General features: G+C 31.4%; 1 protein-coding gene across 2 annotated transcripts; it reads left to right on the top strand.

The window, feature by feature from the left end:
• Positions 1-355: 355 nt before the first annotated feature.
• PGAP3 (Per1-like protein PGAP3) lies at positions 356-9,616 on the top strand. 2 transcript variants are annotated; one of them, XM_085957714.1, is made up of 8 exons: positions 356-587; positions 4,013-4,170; positions 4,428-4,580; positions 5,258-5,382; positions 5,478-5,614; positions 6,202-6,409; positions 7,183-7,275; positions 8,497-9,616. In XM_085957714.1, the coding sequence occupies exons 1-7, from the start codon at positions 443-445 to the stop codon at positions 7,226-7,228; spliced, it is 972 nt and encodes a 323-aa protein (XP_085813840.1). In that variant the 5' UTR covers positions 356-442; the 3' UTR covers positions 7,229-7,275; positions 8,497-9,616. The 2 variants fall into 2 exon arrangements, with proteins under 2 accessions (XP_085813840.1, XP_085813839.1); XM_085957713.1 differs by having other exon boundaries at positions 7,183-8,643.
• Positions 9,617-14,784: the final 5,168 nt, after the last annotated feature.

The following is a 14,784-nucleotide window of genomic DNA, read 5'->3' as shown; positions in this document are numbered from 1 at the left end:
TGTATAGAATAGACCCGCAGGTCAAAGAAGAAACTTTTGTTCATAAACGTACGAAAATAGTATTTTTTTCATCTTTAAAATAATAAAATTAAAAGAATTTTAAATGAAAGAATGTACCTAGGTAGGTAGGTACCTAGAATGTCAGGAAAATATTTGAAATTACAGGTTATTGATGTGTTATGGAAGGTATTAATTTATTTGAAGCTAAAATGATTTATTTAATCTTTCAAGGCCATTAAATCATACAAACTTTATCGCAATGTGAAAAGCAAAACTCCCGAAAGCTCCTCATATTTATTTATAGTTAACTTGTAACACTCAAGTATTTATGTCAAATCAAACGTCAAAATAGTTTCCTATTTCCGACCATAGACTAAAATCCAACATTCCGGATTGTATCGACGGGGGTCGGGGTTGTAGTTTTAAAATTCTAGTCACTATCATGAATCATAATATAGGGGAATGTTTCTACTTAATTTTTATCATTATGACATTTTTAATTTCGGGTGCTTATGGATCCGTTGGAGACCAAACCCCCTTCTTCAAAAAATGTTGGGAAACCTGTGGAAACAATAACTGTACTGCCGGTAAGAATACTGAAAGTAAAATCATGTTGACCCTTCAAATTTAGGATTAAACATAAAAATAGACTGAAATTATGACATTAAAATTACCTTCAGTCGAATACTGGCTGACTTAGCTGCTGTTAATTGATAGTACTTTTTTAAACCAATTGTGATCCATCTCTCCATAAAATCAAAGCATGATAGTGGTATGCTACAGAATTGGAATTAGGATCAGTTTGTTTACCACCTTCAACAACTTCTCATAATCAACTCAAAGTGAATCTTGGTCGCCATCAGGAAACGTTGGTTTAAAATACAATATATTTGTTTATATGAATGCCTAGGTATGTATATATTACAGTGGCGAAGGGTGACTTTTCGTTGCTGTAGGATTGGTTTGTCGAATAGACCAAATCTAAAATGTTCAGGAGACGAAAAACAAATTACATTATCCTATATTTAAATACATGGAGGTTTTTACAGCATATGAATGCTGTTTTCATTACAAAGCAATTTAAAGAAAAGGATGATTCTGGTCCATTTAGATACATAAAATCATTCTGCATTAAAAGGTCGATTTCGACAAAAACAGATATTCGACAAACCAATCCTATAGCGACGTTTTGGAAAGAGGTAGGCTGTGGAGAAAACACACTTGTCAGATATACTTACGGGAAATATAAAGATTATGATTTAGATCGATGAAATTTCAAAAGCTCACTGACGATATAAAATTGAACAATGATTTTGAATTATGTATTTTTATAAACATTTATACACGTAACATACGCTCAAAATATATTGTCATTTTTGAAAATATCCATTGTGTATTTGTTCCATAAAGGGGCTCGCAAACGAGCAATTTTTTACGGCAATATGATACGGCAATTGTGTTGCTGTTAATAGTTCCCCAATATACGAAAATAGTAGTCTATGTTGCCGAAACTTTCCATCTATTGCTTTTGTTTTCTGGCAGTGTGGTAGGTCGATATATCGAATATCGAACGCAATCGCAATAGTTCTATATTTAAAACACAGACTTAGGTATAATGTCAGATCTCAACTGACATAACTGACTGAATAAATTATCTTAGTCTATGAGTGAACTAACTGATAAATAAAAGTCACGAGATAAATTATTTTTTTAGTTTTAACAACAATCAATATTTATATTTGATTGAATCCTTATTTTTTTTTAAATCATGTCATTCATTATTTTGAACAAATGTGCTGCCAAAAATAATGTTATGGGCAAATGCTGCTTCAAAAGCCTACCGATTTGTATGGACTGCTTCAGACATCTTGAGATGACGTGAAATAAACTCAATACAAAATAATTACAAGATAAAAAGAACTTTCTACATACAACGTTTTTAAATTTTCTGTTGAATCATATAAACTTGACTTGACTAGCTTAAACGATCAAAAAAAATTGTACTTGATAGAAATACTGAATAATGAAATGTCATTTCATATCATATTGATTTCCATAGTAACGCACGTATATATTATTTAATTGCTAGGACCCCCTAACAACTAATAACGGTATCGTAATAACTTTTCATACAAAACAGAATTAACTAAAAATTATATCAATTCTACTTAAAGATGGCTAAAAGTATTAAAAAAGTGCATTGGCATCGTGTTCTGATATATTCTAAAAGTTTCAAATGTCTAGCTAGTCGGGAAGTTAGTTAAAAATCGATTGCAAGATTTTGTAAAATGCTCGGATTCACCAGCCAATAATCCATACAAAACAATGTCGAAGAGAGACGCAATGTGGCGTATTTTTTAAAACTTTCGATAGATGCCATAGATAGATGGTACTTATTGAAATTAATGAAAAGATAGTGAAATTCCTACATAATTATACGATAAATGTCATTGGCATATTGAATAAATTATTTTTATTTATATAATATTTATGTGAAATAAATACATGAAATGAAATTAAAAATCATTTTTCAAGGTAGGCTTTAAATAATCGCCTCGTATGGAGTTTTCGCCACTGGTATATTATATGTTTAAATTGGTAAATATGCCTATCGTATAAAATATTTCTTCATTGTTGGACCACATTAAGCTAATACCGGTGTCTATGTGAAACAATTTAACTGTGAACTTTGCACAGATACGATTTCTTCCAGTGCACAACAATAATTATGCAGACCAATTAATGTGTATTTACATCCCTGACTATATCTAGTATTCTGTCAAACTGTTGAACTTCATGCTTACGTGATATATTTATAGTAGGACAGCGGTGGCGAATGGCACTTGCGAAAATTCTATTGATCACGAAAGAAATGAAATGAATTTACATACTTATGTTAAATAAAAAAGTGGACTTATTTAATTAATATGTTGAAAGTCATTCAAATATTACTGCGGATAGTTATGTTACCTCCGATGTTATTGCCAGGCACAGAAAACCACTCGAGAACCCACGGGAGAAGGGGAGTTTGGAGGCTATGGACCTTAATATTTCAACCTATTTCACCTATAAATCAGGCAAATTCTGATAAAAATTCACATTTTTTTTTTACATATTTGGTGCAAATTTGCATTTTTGTTGTATTTTTATTAAAAATTTGTGCTATCGCGATAGGTAATTACTTGCTGTGTACTTTTTTTTTAAGTTATTGATTATCGCTAGTTAATGTTTTATGCTGAAAGAGATCACAGTTTTTGTGAAATCATTCTATAAATATTTTGTACTAAAACTGGTTTGACTACACTATTACATCATTCCTGTTTGCTTCCTTGTGCTGCATTTCCACATGTAGATTTTTTGTTATTCAACTTTCTGTTGAATGTTGAAAATGAAATACTTATGAATGTTTCCACATACCAGTTCAAGTTGAATCGATAGTTGTAATCAAGATGGCGTCAAGTCAATTTTTTACTTCATTAACGTCGCTTTGTCCGATCACTTAACTCTTTTTGAATAAAGACGTCATACTTAATTCATGATTTAAAACAGTGAGACTTTGTGTCACGCACATCAGCAGCCTAATCACATTAAAATAGAAATAAATTGTTTCCGCACACCCATGCATCGTCAACTTGATGATGATTCACAGTTGAATCGACTAATGTAGAATGGACTACAACGTCTTCATTCAAATCAATTTACAAGTTGATCAACTTTGTTGAAATTTGATTCCAACTTGTCAATTTAGATTTAACTGTTATTTAACAGACAGTTGAACAACAAAAATCGACATGTGGAAAAGCAGCATTTATGCATTGGTTGTTTGTATCTATCTTTCGATTTCTCATACATCACACATAGCAAATGCATAACTGTTAGACGAATGCCATCATATAGTGGTAACCACCAGGCTTCTCTAAAACACGATAGATCATTGAAAAATAAAATTATACACTATGTTAATCTTTGAATTAAAAAAATAATAATTTACCTCTGTTGTGTTATTTTGCAGATGGAAGCATGTACAAACCGGAATCCAAAGTGGTTCAACCATCAATTAACAAATTATTATTTTGGGAGTGTGTCGATGAATGCAAATATGAATGCATGTGGAAAACTGTACATGCATTTGCTGAACGTAAATGGGATATGCCTCAATTTTTCGGCAAGGTAAGAAATAAATGATTAAATAGAGTGGCTCCGCTCCGATGATAATCACTTTCTCATTTTAAACTAATTTATCATGAGTTGCAAATTGTATCGAGAAGTATTTAAATCTTTATGTCTGCTAATATGATGCAGTATGGGATGAAAAGTATTTGATACATTATAAGGAAAAGGAAAGCTTTCTGTTAATTTTCTCAGTATTTTACAAAGGTAAGTTTCTTCATTACATACATATTTGTTGTTATTTTTGTTTTTTACAGTGGCCATTTGAAAGAGTATTGGGAATCCAAGAGCTTGGATCGGCCATCGGGTCATTACTCAATTTAATAGTACACAGTTTTTATTATTCTCTTTTACGAAAACAAGTCTACAAAGGTCATCCCCTATTTTGGCTGTGGCGGTTCTTCTTTTTAGTATGTAAATAAATGAACACATTACTATTTGTTTTATATAATTGAAAATATAGCATACCATAGCTCAGTGGAGAAGGGTGGAATTAAGCTGTTTAAATTCCACATAAATAATGCACACTAAACATTGTCAGTCATTCTTATTTGTTTTCATTTAACTAACAATACAATTAACAGATTGTGTTGGTTAGTTTTTAAAAGTCAATTAAACCCTGCCTAAACTAAATCATAATAGTTTAAGTATGCTATGGGCGATTCAACAAAAATACTGCACACTTTTTCAGTCATAGGTACTTATTTGTTTTCATTGAATTAATAATACAGTACACTCTCAGTAATCCGCTGCTCAGTGATCCGACAACTATTATAATTCGCCGGTATTCGACTGTCAAATTCAGTACTCCACCGCGTACAAGTATACAACGCAGAGAGACGGGTTTATTTTGGAAACTTGTCCTTTGGGTTGGGTTGGGTTGGGTTGGATTAGGCAGGGTTTAATTGAATTTTAAAAATTCACAGACAGTGTACACATTGTAGTCTTAGTTCAATTTAAACAAATATGTTTGACTGACAATGTTTAGTGTACACTATTTATGTCAGATCTTAACAGCCTACCTCTACCATTCGCTACTGGTACAGAATGGTATTGATTTGTGATATATACTTATTTGAAATTTCAGATATGCTTTAATGGATGGATATGGTCCATAATATTCCACATGCGTGACACATATTTTACTGAATTCATGGACTATGCTTGTGCCTTTTCTATGGTCCTCGTTGTATTCTATTGCTTTGGAATGAGGTAACGACCGACATAATATGTATCTAAATGCAACATATTATTACGTATGTATTTTTGTTTGTATACTAATGTTTGTTTTAATTGTTATATTTTAGGGTTTTACATGGAAAGTCGAAAGTATGGGGTGTAATTTTCACTGGATTGTGTGTCTCCTATTACTGGAATCATGTGTATTATCTGTATTCAGGAAAGATTGACTATGGTTACAATATGGCTGCCAATATCGCGGCTGGTAAGTCTAAATACTAATAACTAAGATGCCAACTACATCATCTTTTTTTATACCCAAATTACACGAGCAGACCATCTGGCCTAATTGAAAAATTCATTTTGAATCTTTTCATTGTCTGGGGTGAAATGGAAGAATATCCATGTCAGCCTGATCCATTTTGACAATTTGGTTGATAGAATAGTTTGAAGGCGCGAGTTTCAGCATTTGGTCACACCCTATCAATACTGTTGGTTTGACATTTGCTTTTATAAATAAAGTCAACAACTTGTTACGTCTTGTCCGAATGCAACTTCAACGGTTTGAAAATGTGAGGGAAGACTGTTGTAGACTGTGTAGCCATCAAATTGATCAATGAATATTATTTTGTTTGCTTATAATATTTTACACTAGCAACACAATCAAGATGATCTAGCATCGATACGTCTCAATTGGTACCCGAACCGTGTGCAATTGCTGTTAAAAGTTGACGATTGCACACGATGATGGGCATTTGTGTTATAAGCGGATTACAAACGTAACTTAAATAATAGTGAAAATATTAAACCTATTGCAGTAGCCACTGTCCAATGAGTATCCATTTTGTTTAGGTATATTGGGAGGCACCGGATGGCTTGTATGGAGTTGCGTTCAATGGTGGAGAGGCAAACGCTACGTTTGGCGCTGCATAATGTTTGTTGCACTCACAGTTCTGTTCATGCTATGGGAGCTGTGGGATTTTCCGCCTGTTTTAAAGTTTTGGGACGCACATGCGATTTGGCATTTGTCAACAGTACCTCTGCCCTACTTTTTTTATAGGTGAGTATAAATAATTTCTAACAAAATAAAACTTAAATTAATTTAATCATCGTTTAAAGATGAATCATTAGTAAGTGTGTACTTATATGATTCGATATTAGCCTATCGAATGCTTTATTATGTTTTTTAGATTGATAAAAAATAATTAATATATTCAATATTCGCAGCCCTAAATACAATATTATAGTAAACTAATGGATATGGCAACCTGCCATATACCATTATTTGAGATTTTATACGTGGTTATTCATCCTAAATGTATAATGATAGTTCGCTGTATAAAAAAAACTTCCTTTAGGCTTGTAACACTGATGCAAGATATTATTATCTCAGTTTAACTCTGTTGAATAGATCTCGGAGCACAAGGGTGAATTACTACTCATGAATCTTCAATGCGAAATGACTTGTAGCTAGTTAAATCATTTGATTTAGTAAACTAATTATCATCTTCAATTTTATATGTAAAAGCTTCAACTCCATAAAAGTTCTGTTTTGTCAATTTTTTAGTTTGTTTGATTGAAAAATTTATAATAAAATTTTAAAAATATTAATAAAAGTTGATAAAAATTATGTTTAAGATTTAGTACACTAAAAATTATTTGAAATATAGTACATGCCTTATTTCGCAACTAGTGGACAGCTTTAATGCCCATAACCAACCCTGACAGTGTAAATATGTTCACAAATGTTACCTAATCGTGTTTCCTTACATTTATAAAAATTACTTGAAAATAAATAATTGTTACAGCTACATCTGGTATTTTATTTTTCAGGTTTATTATTGATGACTGTAACCAGATGAAGAAGAGGAAGTATTAAGCAGCCAATGATAGTCATTTTATTAAAGAGACTGCCGCAACGTAGAAGTAATATTACATTATTCCAGTCCTAGTTATATATTTTTAATTTATAAGGTAGCTGATAAACTCTTTTCTGTAAAATACTTAAGTACTATGGACACCGTTAACCCCAGATAAGACTGCAAAAAAATAATGCGTTTTGATTACTTAGGTTCACAAAATCCTTGGTGTTGGTTAGTTCCTTAAAATTCATTAGCTACCGAACTATTCACTAACGAACACTACAATATACACATTGTAGTCTTAGTTCAATGAAAACGAATACATTTGACTGGCAAAGTTTAATGTGCACTATTTATATCAGATATTAACAGCCTACCTCCATCCTTCGCCATCGACACATTGACATGGCAACATGTGATTTTTGCCAGATACAGAATTTAAATCTTCAGAGACTGGCACTTCTCCGACCTAAATTTTTGTAAGGTTTTTTTACGAATGTAAAAATATACTATTTGAAGCAACATCTACAAAATGAATCCTAATTAAAATTGTATTATTAATATTGTTATAAATTGTCAAAAAAATTATTTCTGAGCACTTTTTAACCGACCTTCATGTAGGTTGTCAGTCTTGTCTGTGGAAGCAAATACTTTGATTATAGAAGGCTAGAGAAAACTGTTTCGATCGACCTTAGAGCCGGGTACACAAGATGCAATACAACATCAATAGCAACCAGAAAATAACAACTGTATGTTTGCAAAGAGGTTGTATGAAAATTATGGTCTGCTGCGGTGAAGTTTTTCTGGTCAGCTTTTAAAACGATCGACCATGTTTTGTATCTAGTGTGCAGTATCTGTTTACAACTTTAGATATAATTTTTAATTATTTACTACTTTTTATTGACTTGGTTTCGATTTTTGTAATCAAATATATTATAATATGTGTATTGACTTATAATAAAGCAATAATATTGTACTGGTGAAACTAGAGCAATAAGAAAACCCCAAAATCAACAAGACAGTACAAGTAAATATTATAATCTATTTTGAGTACATCTGGTTAATAAGTTTTCATACCTAATTAATCCGCCTTCAGATGTCTGCTATAGTTAGATCAGACGTAATAACAGATTGTGTGGGTATGTCGCTGATATTTCTGTCAGGTAATGTCGGGTGACCAGACCGAATCAAGTGATCCATGTTGTCGTCAGGTGGTTCAGTGTCACTATATAGTTTTTTTCTTAAATAAACATGTAATACTTGTTAATGTGATCCCAAATTTTAGGTGTTTCGACAATATAGGGGCATGAATTCCATTCAGGAAGCAAGAATCAACTGACATACAGTGTTGGCAGTTAAGATTGACAGAGAACTTCCTATGTAGCATGTTTAAATTTCCATATTACATAAAAACAGTGAATTTTCATCAACCAAGAAAACCTGTTAAACTATCGCAAAATATCTCTTTTTTTATATATGCAAGAAATTTCTCAGATAATACATATATGAAAATATTATAGTATATTTATATAGGAGATAAGATGACATCTCGACAAGGTTCTTTTTTCTCAAAATTTGATCATTTGAGGATGAAATTGCTATTTTTCCACATTTGTCTCCCAAAGTTTCCTTTGATCTGAAAACACTGACAAAATCAGATGTTTAGCCAGGCCATCTGTAGACAACACCTGATTTGGCCAGAGCATCTGTATGGAGCTTATGAAACTAATTAAAATCATTTAATACATTGCCATAGAAAGATATGTTTCTTTCTTTGTAATACTTATGATATTTTGTGGGATGTGTAGGTATCATAAAATATTATGTAATGCACTACCTATATAAATTTTGCTTGCATTATGTTGGCCTCTTTTAAATACAATTCTTGTGATACAATACAATCTGTCACTTATGACGTTATTATAATACGCAAACTGAAATGGGTTCAATGACTGTGAGCCAGCTGAGTAAAACTTTATCTAATTGCCATTTCGAATTTAAGTGTTTATTTTGGTTAATTGTATCGACTTTTCTGTGAGGTATGAATATTAAAAGTCTCTGTGGATGATAAAATGACTTAACTCATTTAGTGCTGACAACGCAACTGGCGCGTTGCCATTAGATACTATTAGCATGTTAATTAACTGGTTCGCAGTGAATGAGTTAATGTACTTAATTGACAAAGTTTCTTCAATGTTGAAATTTTCATTGATACCAAAGCTAGGAGTGATAATTATTTATTCATTCCATATTAATTCTTGTACCTTAAAAATCACCATATGATAATAATATATAAGTAAGTTGTAGGCTAAGTAATTGTGCCAGTGAAATTTGCTAGTATCCAAAAATGTAGTAATTCTATACTTTTGTATAATAAACATACAATAAACATACCTATTTAAATTATGAATGTCTTTTAATTAAATCCCTGATGACCCATTCACCCAACCAGTGTTGCCAACCGTCGTTGACAAAAACATGCCAGACGGTGTGCGAAAATAAGCTATTTGGCAGGAAAAAACGCTAGATTTTGTGAAAATAAAATTGCAAGTAAATTTACTTATTCTACCAAGAACAAAGTCAAAACATTTCCTTTCGTGTATCGAAAAAAAGGCAAAAATCGAAAAAATGTCCAAGTATAACCACATTTCAACAGAAATCTATTTCAAAATTGACAACAAATGCCTATATATTGTGTCAATGGTGTTCAAGTTTTGTTTCATGTCATGTGATAATAATCAAACTGATGTCACATAACTAAGCACACATTAAATTATATGATACCATTTCACTATAAGGCCATGAAAGCTATTATTCCAACGTGTTAAATCGTGCTGTTTTATTTCTCACGCTACTAAAATATGCACCGACTTACCTGCATTAAGTAGGTATCTGATAGTCAGAAATTTCATGCGCATGAAAATAAATATCTAGCGTGTTTAAAGCTGTTGAAGGCATCAAAAAATGCTAGTATGCTATGTCATAAAACCTACGGTGAACACCTCTAAAAGTGGATGCAGCTTCGATCCTGCATCTGGCAAAATCATATGCTGTTTTTTTTTTTTTTTAAATACGATGTATGTGTATGATTCAGAGCAAGGGTTTGGCCATTGGCTCACAACCATTCCCTGTAAAAGTCTATAAATATTACCTTCACTACATGGCGACCCATCGGTTTACGAGCAAAAATTACATATTTTTAAAGACCTACAAAAAGAAAATCAACCTTTAATAAGTTATCAAATTAGAGAGATAAAATAACAATTAGATTTCACAATCAGGTATGGTTTTATTATTTTTTTTAATACTACAACAGGCTACGGGGACATTGGTTGCAGTGATGAAACATCACAGAAATAACCAAGTTTGAGAAAAATCACTGAGTGCTTCAACAGTTTTCAAATATTTTTGTTCCACAGTGAAAATTCTACATGTATTGTTTCATCACACCCTAAACAATATTTCCACAAAGATTATTGTACATGCCGTGTGACGGCTTTGTTAGAATTCTTTTTTTAGTAATGAGTCCTTTTTTTAGCCATTTCCAATTGAATATTTTCCCTTCAAAATCGCATTTGATTGTTTTGCTTTAGCTGTATTGATATAATTGTCTTGGAAGTAAAGTCACATCGAACTTTGATTCCATGAATTAAATATCAATAAGGGAAAAGCAAAATGTTTAAGTTTTGTTATTGCCTGATGAGAACAGCTGCCAAAGCCTACAGATTTATCATTGTGATCATGTATCACCGCACTAAGATTGTCAAAAATTATTATTTTCCACAGCCTGTGGTAACCTTGGGAGCCGCGGTCCGCACCTTGAATACCAGTGATATAGATATATTGTGATCTCAATAGGAAAGGAAACCGGAACCCCCTGTCTTATGCATGGGCCTACAAGAGCTTATATAGAGCGTATACTTAATATATAATTTGAATTGTCACAATGTTGAATTACAAATAAGAAAAATTAAATTTTATCATCATAAATAAAAATCAGTTGTATTTACAAGTACAGAAAACTGTATGTGATTTATTAGGTATATAATAAAAATTATATTTTAAACCTATCTAAAAACAGAATAGATGGTAAAATTATATAATATGACGCAAGTATATATTATTCGTACACCAAAAAAGCATAGTGATACATCATTTTTTCATGATTAATTTAATTTGAATGATAGTAACAAGCATTATAGAATATTAGTACATTACATACTGTGGTTGACTAATATCATTAGGTACTTGCTTTATTTGCTAATAATTACTAGTAAGCTCGTGGTATATAGTTTAGAAATTATGTCTCCAATAAATTTGACATGTTAAAGGTACATATTATATTAAGTAATAGAGCGTACCTACCAAACAAATTAGGTTTTAAGAAGTGCGTATCTTACGAAAGTTAAATTACAGTGCTTTAAATAAAACAAATACCTATATTTAAAGGAATATATATGTAAATCAGTGAAACCTTTACAAAAACAATAAGGAATAAGCGTTACATGTTTCAGATATAAAATACGAATCGCTGTTGAGCAGTTGAAACCTCTCATGTGACAATTTTGTCAACATGGTTTTTTTGTATCTTATTATCACTTATATTACACCGCATAGTTCAGTAAAATCTTCAAAGTTCTGTATGCAACCAAAATTAAAATATAATTAATAATTGAAACATCCGATTTAACAATATAACAACAATAAGACAATAATCACATCAGAGGTATTACAAACATTCGACGATTATGAGCCTTTTAGTATGTGTTACATAATTACAAAAATCAAATTAAGTATTCAGACTTAAAAACAAAAAATTGAAATCTTTATTTTTCTGCTTATAAAACGGTCTTTTCTGTAAAATTTAAATTTTGTCACAATCGAAAATTTTACAGCTCAACGGCGAAATATGATTTGATTAGACACTTACTACAAAATGAAGTATATGGACTTCCTTAAGTGTGAAAGTATCTTAACTGATGTTTTTTTATGAGTACCTAACCAATTGCTCAAACTATTGAGTCCATGGATTAGAAATAAACACATAAAAATGTGATAAGCTAGACACTGGATTCCAATCCCCGACTCATGAGCGGTAAGCATTATAGCCTCTGATAGACTTACTAGCGTATCTCTACTTTTACTGAATTATAGTTGTATTTAGTTACCATAAATTAAAAATAATCAACCGTTAAAACGAGGGTTACCATATGCCTACTATACTCTGCAGCTGTGAGGGATTTACAATCACCGCTGCGAAATTTGAATTGGAACACCAAACAAGGAACTATACATTCCTGCAACTCGTGTGTTGTTAAAAATTAGTTTTTATATGTATTACCAAATAAAATATCATAAATAAACAGTTGCCAAATCGAAAGTGAAAATTAAATGATATTCAATGGAATTATATTATGAATCCTTTTAAAAGTATTTTTGCTTTAAACTAAAAACTTAACCATGTGACCAATGACCATGTTAGGTGTCCTCTTTTCTAATAACCAGGATATGGTAACTCTAGTTCAAACTGCATTCATTATTGATAACAAAATGATTCTACTAGCCAACTAATGAATGTGTATATAGATATAGGTACAAAGATAGAATATTATCCTGACATAGTACTTGAATAATGTTTATTTTGATATGGAAATTACTATAAATCAGTTAAAATGTTATGTAGAATTATGTACCACTGTAATATCAGAATAGAAATACTATTCATCAAATTATTCTTTATCATAAAATTTAAAATGGTAGAAGTATCGTAAATTGCATAGTAATTTACTAATTTATAATAAAATACATACATAAATATCCAAAATTGTAATAAAATATACCAGCTATATTTCCGTATATATTTAAAATTAATATAATTTTGAATGATAAATACAGCTAAGTGTTCATTATCAGAGAAACTATATTGGCGCGTATTCATTTTATAATATAGCTTCTGTCAGCTTTGTAAATTATTAATAATTTTTAGTATGATGCAAATTACATTAACAATAACAATTAACATAGGTGACACATTGGTGCAAAGTTAATAATTATCTATATTTAAAAGCTATTAGTATAGTTGCCATAATATTAGTTAATAAAATATATAAGTAGAGCTAACATTTTTTTGAAAAATTTATTTACTTGATAAAACAAACAAAATATAAAACTAATATAAATGACTAGTCAAGGACGAAATGACAAAATATTGTTATGTATTAATTAAGCTAGCCGTTCGATCCCTGCGACTGAGACAGACAATAGCGATAGGCGACACTGCTGCATAGTAACGTCATTTACTCGAATGGACGTGCCGAGCGCTGATACTGTCGTCTGCCTCCGTTACCGGGTTCAAATGGCTAGCATTAGAATTAAGAATGGCATAATTAAAAAATATTGGCTTTGACTATAGGGTCTGGCCACACACAGTGCTGAATGGAATTAAGCAGAACGCCTAATTCGCTCTGCTGATTATATGGCCATCGTGGCCAGGCGCCTAAGCTGTTCGTCGACATAACCACCAGAAGTTGTGTTTTCCCCTCTATGCCTCGCGCAGGCATCCGCCGCCGACTGGCTCGTACATTTCCTACGGCGGAAGGGTCTAGAGGTGTGCGGCGGGGCAAACGTAACGTCCAGTGGTTTGTGTCGGTGGATAGCTTTATACATGCAAAAGAATGATCAATATTTGTTTTCCAATATTTTTACATTGGTGTCGAAAATTTTAATTTATAATTTCACAGTAATTCGTAAATCAAGTGACATAAAATAAATTAATTATGAATGTCAACTTCAAGTAAAATGTTTAAATTGATTAATAAACAGCGAAAAATATACATAGATATGAATATTTGTGAGAATTTTGAATCAAAGGCCATCGGGCCAATTCCATAGACATTTAATCAAAGACAAATCATTAAATCCAATCAATTAGTAAAAACATCAGTTGACTTATAATCATATAAGATGGTCCGATATCTTTACATGAGTGAAAATCCACACAATATAAAACATGCTGTTTTGATCATTCTTTATAAGCATGTCTTTTATAACTAAGTCACACAAAACATAAATAAAAATGTATTTCCATTATAGAAAACAATAAAAAAAAAAATACAACTTCCAAGAGCAGAGCTACACAACATTAGCCTTAGAAACAGTGTTTTCTCAAAAGATAAATTAACGACGCACAGGTTTCCTTGCTACATACATAAGAATGTTCTTTTCCTGTGCACTACACATTGTAAAACTATTTACATAGTATAACTATATAGTACATTATGCTAATACCATAATACATGATGGTTAAAAATTTGACATTATACATAAAAAATATAATCGTAACACTGCTGAGAAAGAAGTAACAGATCGCATCCAAAATGGTAAAAGTTAGCGAGGAGCCAGCATGAATAGGTTAACATATTTTTCAACTGAGCCTTATAGAAGGTTTGTTTTTAATTTGATTTATTATGAGATAAGTCATAATAAAAGTCACTGATCAATCAAAGCATAATCAGATATTTGACCAGTGTATTTATGCAATGAAAAGTATGGCGGTACATAATCGTTTCAGCCT

The sequence above is a fragment of the Rhyacophila brunnea genome, unplaced genomic scaffold (genome assembly GCF_057557595.1).
Source record: "Rhyacophila brunnea isolate RB1 unplaced genomic scaffold, BYU_Rbru_1.0 scaffold_7, whole genome shotgun sequence".
Classification (NCBI taxonomy): domain Eukaryota; kingdom Metazoa; phylum Arthropoda; class Insecta; order Trichoptera; family Rhyacophilidae; genus Rhyacophila; species Rhyacophila brunnea.
This window is presented reverse-complemented; position numbering and strand designations above follow the sequence as displayed.

Bases quoted from the DNA above. Each gene is read 5' to 3' on its own strand.
- PGAP3 (XM_085957714.1), top strand. From the start codon at position 443: ATGAATCATAATATAGGGGAATGTTTCTACTTAATTTTTATCATTATG. The intron at 588-4,012 runs GTAAGAATACTG...GTTATTTTGCAG, and splicing joins AAACAATAACTGTACTGCCG to ATGGAAGCATGTACAAACCG. The intron at 6,410-7,182 runs GTGAGTATAAAT...TTTATTTTTCAG, and splicing joins CTGCCCTACTTTTTTTATAG to GTTTATTATTGATGACTGTA.